At 41.5% G+C, this 10394-nt stretch overlaps 1 protein-coding gene across 1 annotated transcript in view; it reads right to left on the reverse strand.

Annotated features, from left to right (window-relative positions):
* The window catches only part of LOC108797786 (cytochrome P450 2G1-like), a 13879-nt gene extending 4002 nt beyond the window's left edge, over positions 1 to 9877 (reverse strand). Inside the window, exons 1-6 of the mRNA XM_018569442.1 lie at positions 9698 to 9877; positions 8558 to 8720; positions 7003 to 7152; positions 4102 to 4262; positions 2743 to 2919; positions 2010 to 2151 (exon numbers count right to left, since the gene is read on the reverse strand). Of these exons, the coding sequence (XP_018424944.1) occupies positions 2010 to 2151; positions 2743 to 2919; positions 4102 to 4262; positions 7003 to 7152; positions 8558 to 8720; positions 9698 to 9877 (973 nt within the window). The remainder of the gene's footprint in view (positions 1 to 2009; positions 2152 to 2742; positions 2920 to 4101; positions 4263 to 7002; positions 7153 to 8557; positions 8721 to 9697) is intronic.
* Positions 9878 to 10394: the final 517 nt, after the last annotated feature.

Genomic DNA, 10394 nt, shown 5'->3' on the forward strand with positions numbered 1-10394 from the left:
GAGGGTATGTAATCCCCAGTGGTCTCGTCGATACACTAGCCCCTGAAGTGGGAGAGGACCGAGGGGAGCGCGGAGGGCCAGACCCATCAGTACGAGGCCCATAAAAAACCAAGAGAAAAATAAATGAATGAACAATAAAGCCAATACCGGAACTTCCAGTAGGTCAGAGCATCCATAGTAGGTTAGGCCTCCACCAATGTCCTGGGATCTCCACTACTCTCCATGCGTCGGCGGTCCGGGCGTGAGGAGCCAGATCTGGAGCGGGATGCACCTCACGCCGCCATGGTTAGGACACGCCCCCCACCATGGCATTACTTAATTTTATTAGACAGTAATGATACAACATGGAATGGATGTAACAAATGCAAATAGCTTATTTTGTTTCATGTAAGTCAGAAGGGAAGATAATGGAAGACAAGTCAACTGTGCCCTTCTATTTGATAACTAGGAGCAAATTAATTTATACTGATCAACTCAACTGTGCCCTGGAAAACACAGATTTTAAAAGGCAGCTTCTTCTGTAGTACCTAAGCTGTGCATACACATTACATGACAAGGGCATTGTATACGGCTCCTATTGGTCAAATAACCTCCAACAATTAAATTCAATAATAACTCTATTAATGAATGACACAACACTGGTCTTGGATTTTTAGTGGCCACAGCAACCATTTTATTATTTAGTACCAAAGCCAATTTGTAACCATTGTAACAAATTGTAACAAACTAACTGACCACGGAGTTAAGGTCCTTGACGTGATATCTATCACCAAAAATACCCAGTATCTGCCCACACGGCCCCCAGCCGCACAATACTGCCTCGGGGACTTGTAATCTTACATCAGATACTAAGTAACTAATGATAGACCCGTTAAGACAGGGATGCCATACCAAAGACGGCTCCCCACTGTCACTTAAACCTCAAGCAAATATGTTGCACCTCAAGGACCCTAATACCCTTCCCGGCTGCAGTGACAAGACAACATTATAAAACAGACAGAAAAAAGGACAAAGTAGATGAAAAGGTAGAAAACAAGAGAAAACACAAAGGCAACAAAACAAATATGACAAACAGGGCGTGAGGGCGGGAAGCTGCTTCCACGCTGCTGATGCCACCGAGACTGGCCTTTCCTTCTTCCCAGGGGGCCACCTATCCTCCTCCTCCCGGCACCCTGACCAATCAGGTAATTGACACCACCCAAAAACTCTTTTAGATAATAATTCAACCCTATCTAAACCCTGTTAGCCTCTCCAAGACCCTGTCATGTTGGCCCTACACAGACGCCTCCGTCTGCTGTTCCAGGCGTGACTGGACAAGAAATGGCCATATCGGGGGAAAATGAGCTCTGCCCCTTATTGCCATTGCTGCTGATCTGTTAGAACTTTATCTACTGACATTTAGCATTGATAAACTCTATTGCATGCAAGTGAAAACATATAAAGGGTCTGCAGCAAGTTAGGACTAGGAATGAGCCAAACACCCCCGTGTTCGGTTCTAACTCGAACTTTCGAACATGAAAAAAGTTCTAATTCGAACTTAGAACTCGATGCAAGTATATGGGGGTAGAACTCAGAAAATTAAATGTCGCTATTTTGAAGCCTTATATGCAATTAATTGGCCATAAAAAGTGTATGGGGATCCGGGTACTGCCCTGGGGGACATGTATCAAAGTTAGGACAAAATAGATACAAAATATTGATTCTGTCTGCTGTGTTTAATGTTTTACTGAGATTGTGACTGTATTGCGCCTTTCAGGTCAAACATTTGATGAACACCAAGCAGTGGAAAGCTGCATTTTTTGCTGTTTAGCTAACTATTTTTTTTATGATGATTATTATAATGTTTGGCTGGAGTTTAACGTTAAACTCAAGTATCTACTACCGGTTGAGATTCCGGTGTGTGTGTTGTAGTATGTTTAACTCTTAAACTATGTACTGTAAGTTAGCATGTTATCTCAAAACTGAATAAAAAATGTATTGAACCAGAAAGTATTGTCATTGCTGAATACCTTGAACATCTGGATACTTTATAAGATGCAAGACTCCAAAATTGATTGTAACAGATGTGGTTTCTGCTCCACCAATGAACATGTCAAATACTGTGGATATTAGGTTAGTTTTATCAAAACAAGTTTGGGAATCCAGCTTTTCCTGTTGAGTCAAAGGTGAAATCAAATCAGTCAGACGGTGAAAATTTCAGCTAGCACTCATTTAAAAATAATTATGTAAAAATCAAACCCACAGCTGAACGTAGGGTCTCAATGCCATACCATCATCTCTTCAGGGAAGCCTATCCCACCTCAACCTAACTGCTCAACCATCACATTCTCAAACAATTCATCCCCACTCAGCTACCTCCTCATGTATCACTTCCCCCTCGGATTTAGATTGTAAGCCCTCATGGGCAGGGCCCTCCTTACCATCTTTTCTTGAATTGTATTGTAATTGTAATGTCTTCTTTATATTGTAAAGCGCTGCGCAAACTGTTGGCGCTATATAAATCCTGTATAATAATAATAATAGAAATTAGACCACAGAAGGTCTTATTCCTTCCAAGTGAGTGAAGAAATAAGTTGTTTTAGTTGTTCATAGCAACCATACTCCTTTCTCCTTCTCCAGGAGCACCATTATATTTATTGCAATGGACAACTACATCAGTTCTTTCATAGACACTGTAATAAAGACCCGGTAAGTTGCAGCACTTAGGCCACTAGGGTTAGCATACAAAAATCAGATAATAACCTGTTCCATTCTGATGAGGAAGCAATCTATGTAATCTCGTGGGCAGGCTGGATCCAGAGTCTCCTGATGGCTTCTGATACTCTCTTTCACAATTTCCTTTAGATTTAGTAAAAGAGGGAACATTCTTCTGTGCGGTCCTGGCAGATATCGCATAATGTGAGGAATCATGTCATACAACTGGAGGGGAGAAAATGTTGACAGTGTACAACTGTGTTCTTCAGAGCTGGTCAGTGGTGTTTGCCGACAGCACATACAGTCCCTGATACAATGCATATGTCTTTTATCAGCTGTTACATGTTAGAACAGCTATGCTTCTACTGGGAGGTCTGCACAAACATGCACCTTTGGAAGTCACCAAGGAACTGAGTTGTGAAAATCTGGAATATATTATGGTGGTTATATTGAAGTATAGTAATTATTATAGGTGCTATTCTCCGTGTCATTGACAGTTCTGGTAGAAACAAACTGTCACCAACACACTGAGGAAATATGCGCAAACTCCATCTATATTGACATGTGGACATTATGTCACAAAGATAGCGATGTTTCGGGTCCCCTTAGGGTCCCTTCATCAGGAGAACATTGCTGGTGACAATTCGTTTCTACATGGATTTGAGTGGCGCCATCCGCTATCACTACAGCACTCAACATCAAAGGGGCATTCCAGTCAGGGGTGCAGTGGGATTCTCATTGGATTGACAGCTCTGGTTCCCACCATCAGTGGGGTACCAATCAGAGTGGTGGCCCACAGTGTGATTACTGTGTTAGCTGTGACAGTGATCACATGCAGGCTGTGGGTGTCATTTACAAAATAGGCCAACAGCCTGCAGATGGCACTGCAATCTGAAGGAGTAACTGTGCTGCCAAATGCACAAAAGTATATAAATGTGTTTAATACTGTAATTCTGTCTAACAATTACAGTTTTAAAAAAACAATTATTTACATTACGTTTATTCATTTTTTTATATTTTACAGCACATAAGAACAAAAGAACAGGGATTTAATAATAAAAAAAAAGTGTATATGTCATTTAAAATTATTTAGGTATGAAAATTATGTATAGAGTTATATTCAGATCAACCAAGGCATGCTGACTCTGCTAAAAGTCTGAGAATATATAGTTTATTGACCTCTGGTCACAAAAGGGTTAAACAGATCTGATGAATCAGTATAAAAATAAGTAAACGTAAAATAAAGGCAACATAATAAAACAAACCTCAAATCATTGTAGTTTGTCCTTTAAGAACTGATATCCAGCTGGATGATATGGGTTACTGTACATAACATCTCCCTGTCCTACCCAAGTGTAAATACAGTTAACATGTTATCCATGTGTACGTGTTCTTTTGTAAGAATACCTGTCCCCAGGGGGAGGAAATTAGAGCAAACGAATCCCGCATGTCTTGGAGAATCTTCATCCACTTCTCATCAGCATAATCATAACGTTTCCCCACCAATATGGAAGAAATTATATTGGAAGCAGCACAGCTAAATATTGTGCTGGGATTTACTGGCTGCCCTGTGGAATATAATAACAACAACAGTATATATGAATGTAGGCTGACCGGATGTAGTGCTGAGATTAGCACTTGTAGTTCATAGTAGTTTTCAAATCTTAAATAATCAATTCAATTTGCAAAGCACAGATGTAGCAAATACTAAAGAAAGATAAAGACGTCTGGCAGAACTTTTAGCCAAAGCAAAGAAAAGTGACCTGTCTGATACAATAAATGTATTTATACCCACACATGTAAACTAGTTATTCACAAAAAAAACAAATATTGTTTGCTTTATATTCAGAATTTCCATTGGACTTGGCACAATATGACTAAAATACATTGACACCCTCAGGTATTTTCAGTAATAGGTACGGCTGTATGTGAATACTACAGCATTCAGAGGCATTCTAGATGCTTCCAACCTTGTGGCAAAAGTTTACGGAAAGCCATTTTATGTTTCAGCATTACTGTACCCCTTTGCACAAAGCCAATTACATAAAAATGGTTTAAGCATTTTGGTGAGAAGGAACATGAGTGAGCTGCACAGAGCCCTGACCTCAACCATACTGTACACCTTTGGAATGCCGATTGTGAACATGGTCTTCTCATCTATCATCTGCAAGATAAAAACAATGGGAGTGGCGAGCGCACAACAGGTGTGGATAGTATGGAAAAACCTTAAATAACCACTCCTTTAAAACGTTTTATTAATGATAAGATGACACTACTCCTTTCCAAGTAACACTTGTCTTTATACAAACAGTTACAACTGTACACACACACACCTAAAGAGGTTTTCTACATAACGGCTTCCAAAACCTGCACACCATGCCTCTGGAATCACCCCCCAGGAAAGACTGACCAATGACAGCCGTCGACAATCGTAAACCACGCCCACCTGTCTTTTTTAAACCACTGTATTTCCCGCCAGCTCCAGTGCACAATCTCAGAACTACTTCTGGCTTGACAAAGAGGTACAGAGCCTCGAAACGTGTAGCCACACCGACCACTCCACGGACCGCAAGGTCCCCTAGCCTGTAGCTTACTTTTTAACCCCTTGCATAGCGACCACTGCTCCACTGTCAGAACGGTGTACAGCGCTGCTCCTGCTCCCGATCAGCCGACGAGTGGCAGCCTGGCCAGCTGAGCTCTCATTGCACCTGACGGTGAGCGTCCCACTACACGCACAGTGTATTTCGCCTCAACTGGTCATCCGGCCACAAGATTCACCTTCCAACATCCATGGACTGAACAGAAGCCCCACAGCCCGGAGCTCACTCCCACACAGACCAGCCACAGATTCCGCCCTGCGAGCCGTGCTGACAATTAACGGCAAGATACCACCTCGTCCGTCCAAAAGTGAGTCTGCATCAATAGTTACATTATATCTTTCAACTGTTTAACTGTTAAACACCCAGTATTCCAGGTTTGTAGTGCTCCTTCTTTCGTTGTTTCTCATCTATCATCTGCACTTGACCTCACAAATACTCTGTTAACGGAATAAACACAAATTCCCACAGGTACACTCCAAAATCTTATAGAAACATATCTGGGACCAAAATCTTATGGAAAGCTTTCCTTATTAATGCCCATGGTTTTGAATGGGATGTCCAACAGCTCATATAAGTGTTGGTCAGGTGGCCACAAACATTTTGCCATACAGTGTATAATGAATGCTCAGGAGGTGGCAAGGATAGTTAACTTGACTCATATACACTTTGATACAGCAAAAATATTAGTAAAGTATATCCAAGCTAATGTCATCTTTTGAAGTCATACTGGTACATAATAGGAATGTTGATGATAACGTCTGTCTGGCTAAGGGTATATGGAGACCTATTGAGCAAGTCACTAGAGGTCTGTAATTGTAAAAACACTAAGATTTCCTAAATTGAAGAGGCTTTTGTAGCTCATGTTATCGGCCGCTCTACAAGTTTCTCCCTTCCGTTATGCTGCTACATTTATCCTAAAGTGCCCAAAGGTGGCTATGCAAGACAACCTCAGTTAAAGGAGAACTATGAGGTGAGTGCTTTTCACTCACCTCATAGTTCTAGCCAACCTGTGACAATGAGACTGTCACAGGTCGGCTCAGTAGATTGGGAGGTGAGCGAACACATACCGACGTTCGCTCACCTCTCCATCCTGTCACGGCTCTCTGCCGTGACAGGGGAGGGGCTGGATTTCCCCCTCCCCGCTCCGATCCGCCAGCGCTGACTGGCGGAACGGATGGGGGAGGGGGCGGGTACAGCTGGCTCTGCCTCTAGATAGGCAGAGCCAGCTGTCAGTCACGCAGCTGGGCGGATCCCGGCATAATTGTTGGGATCCGCTTCAGCCGCGGCGTCTCAGTATACCGCGAGCTACAGCTCGCGGTATACTGAGCCTAGGGTGACGGGAGGACGCTAGTTTGTGTCCTCCCGTTACCCTAAGGAGAACTATGGGGAAAAGCCTTAACCCCATAGTTCTCCTTTAATTAAAAACAAGTTATATTGGAGTTGATCTATTCAAAGTGTAGAGATTGTTCTCTTTCGAATAAAGGTGTGTTGCCCATGACTGGATGAATAAAATTAATAAAACGAAGTGAACATTTTCTACTTCTTTATTAAATCAACCCCATTTTTTGGTGCTGTCCCTTATTACAGTGTTGTCTTAGTCACAGACCCACCAGTCTTTCAGTAAAACTGCTTAGCAGTACCAAAAGAAATTGCATTCTTTCAGAAGCCCAATTCTAGTTATCAATCTTGTCCCATTATTTATACTTACCTTTAGTGTTTCTGAAGTAGTCTACAAGGTGGTGTGCTTCCTCTTGAATTGGTTCTTCTAAAGTCTTCTTGCCCATTCCGAAATCTTTCAGAGTATGAAGGGAAAATTGTCTCAGCTGTTTCCAGGATTCACCATTGCTGAGAGGCAGGCCTAGAAAAATGACATACTGTATATACAGTAGCTGTACAAGTACAATTTTGCTTTTGGAAGACAAATAAATAATGACCTATGTGATGAGACATTACATGTGTAAACGTTTTGCAGGTCACACCAAATGATTGATTTCAGGTATTTCCAGTGGAAGGTATTGTTAATATATAATATAGACAATCAGGCATTTTAGACAAATTATGCATTTCCAACCTTTCCCAACGGTGGTAACAGTTTGGGGAAGGCTGTTTACTGTCCCAACATGACTGTGCCCCCTGGGCACAAACCCAGTTTCATATAGATATAGTTTGAGGAGCTCTGTGTGAGTTCGAGTGGCCTACAAGAAACCCCAAATTCTCACAGGCAAATTCTCTCAGGAACATGCCACAATCTTGTGGAAAGTCTTCCCAGAAGAGTGAAGGCTGTTATAGTAGTAAAGCGAAGGCAACTACAGTCTAATGACCATGGGTTTGGAATTACATGTCCTACTAGATGTGATGGTTAGGTGTCCACAAACCTTTAGCTATATAGTGTACATTAGACTTCAACTTAGTGTAACCCAATCATCTGCTTGTGACAAAGAAATACATGATGGATCTAACCTAATTCTATATGTAAGGCATTGTCTAGTGTAGCCTTGATAACCACGGCTGCACCACTTTTAATATATTTTTGAGGCAGGCAAATATGAAATGATGCATAGAAAAATAATATATTTACAACCTTGAGCCACCAGTTGTAAGCAATTCTCACCAAACAGCTGTATTATGCTGAAGCCTATGTCCATTTTACAAAAGCAAACTGATCAATTAAAGTGTATGTAGAACTAAAACTTTTTTTTAGTTATGGATAGAGTTTGGTGAAGTTATAACTGCTGTCAGGTTTTCAATGCTGCCCAGTGTTTTGTTAGAGAGATTTACCCTCCCTCACTGTCAGTGGCGTCCTGAGGCCGGGTGTCACCCTGAGCGGTTACCAGGTGACACCCCACCATGACGCGCGTGCGTGATGACGTCATCGCGCATGCGCGTTGATCTTAGTCATTTTGGTGTCAACCCTCCAATGGTGTCACCCGGGTGCGGGCCACACCCCCCGCACTTCTCTTGTGACTACACTGCTTACTGTTCTTATGACAAAGGATTGCACCAGACAGGGAGTGAGCGGAAAATCTGCAACAGTGGCACAGACAGAAGTAAAACTTTTTTTATGTAGTATAGGAAAAGTTCAGAACCACTGTCGGTGTTGTATTGCAATGTGTTTCCCTGTTGCAAATTTTTCCTGTTTCCTGTCCGGTGAAACAGTTGTCACATTATAGAACATGAGAGAAAATCTGTTGAACTTTGATTTCTATTTTTCCTCAAAATATCCAAGACTGAAAAAAAATAATTATTGTGTTTAAGTAATTTACCTTTTTTGTTGTAAAATCTTTCAAATATAGGAATAGTTCCTCGGTCCAGGAAAATATCTCCAAGGTCAACCAAAATCTCTTTCACAGCCTCATATCCAGAAACAATGACAGTGGGTCTTGAGCCAAAGTATAGAGTGTACACCGGACCATACTTCTCTGCCATCTATTAGTAGATTAGACACATCTAAGTAAGTATGATAAAAATGCAGTGTGGGGAGCTATTTAAAATAAAAATGTATTCTTCCTCTCTCCTATCGGTCTTCTAGGCTCTCTCCTACTCTCCTAAAGTAGAGCTCTATCCAAATTCAATTTTTTTTGTTTTAGAGTGCAAAAGCTAAACTGTATGTAAAGCCCAAACATTTCATTTTTACTTACATTGTGGATATTGGGTGGCTTAGAACCCCTATAAGATCATTTTTTAATATCTGTGTCCTGTTTGGGAAATTCCCTTCACTTATTTCTAGGGATGGTCGAATCTGGCAGGTTTTGATTTGTGAGTGGTTCATGAAATACTGTTTGAAATTTGCAAATTGCGAACTTAGCAGTGATTTCCATTAAAAAGAGCAAGTGTTTGGAGAGGTGGGGTTTTTTAGGCACTCCAAGTGATGATTCAAAGTAATTTTTTAATATAAAATGTATAAAGTATATTTATACTTCATATTTCTACCAAAAACTAGGGGTGTGGCACTCATGTTCTGAACACCATCCCTTCCCTTTGCCCCATCCCCCCCCCCCTTGGGTACTACAGTGATTTTCATTAAAGTCTATTTGTGAGGAATGTTGATAATAAATTCTGCTCATGCAACTTGGAAAGGGACATAGAAAAAATACAAATCCTTTAAACTACATGTTTGGGAGATCACTCTAAACTGTATGATGCCAAATTCTGACATCACATCCTTTGGATGCATAAATTATTTTGTGCTTTGACATACAGCGGCACCCCAATCTGCTTAATTACAAATTAAAAAAATGTCTCTTATAGGTAGTATTGGATGTGACACCTTGTTTTTTTTATCATGCAGTAAAAGACCTGTACTGACCAGAGGAGGTAGAAGCCACAGCAGATCTGAAAGCTATAGAAGAGTTGACTTTGCTATAATCTCAAAAGCTATTAACATGGGTGTTGTTTTAACTTACCTTCAATAAGCATGGCATTAGTCCTTTAGTCTGAAGCTGCAAAAAGTTTCCAAAAATGGGCAGAGGTGAAGGCCCTGGTGGCATCTTCCTTCGCCTCCATGCATATTTGACATAGAACAGTACCAGGGTGAAGGTGGCAAGACCCACCAGTCCACATGTAACATTATTGAGGACTGTCATGACTGGTATACACTGCTTCTGCTGAGGCTTTGAGCTTTCACAGCCAGAGTCTCCTATACATTCCATGGAATGTGGGCGTTTAGCTGTGTGAACTGTTAGAGGAAATCTTGCTTTGAATCCTAATTCTGTTTAGATTTGCTTACATTCCTGATACAGTCCCTAGAGTGTCTGCAAGTGGCCAGCACATTAAAGGCAAAGGCAAATAATAAATTTGCACAAAATGTTTACTTATTCTTTTTCTCCATTGGAGCCAGTAAAGTATTGCCACCGTGATCATGGGTGCAATGCTCTGTCTCCTGCAGATTCTCCCTCCCCTCTATGTCCATACCAAGGTACAGACATTTGAGCCCTCTTCACACCAGGGCGTAGCATTCCCATTGATCCCCATTGGGACCCTGGATGCGCCCCAACCGTGAAAATGTCCTGTCAAATAGATGACGATTCTATGCGGACAAAGTCATATGCATAGGCAGGGGCGTCCCGAGGCCGGGTGTCACCCAGAGCGGCGATCGTCATC

The sequence above is a fragment of the Nanorana parkeri genome, unplaced genomic scaffold (assembly GCF_000935625.1).
Source record: "Nanorana parkeri isolate BGI_ZX_2015 unplaced genomic scaffold, ASM93562v1 scaffold1337, whole genome shotgun sequence".
NCBI lineage: Eukaryota > Metazoa > Chordata > Amphibia > Anura > Dicroglossidae > Nanorana > Nanorana parkeri.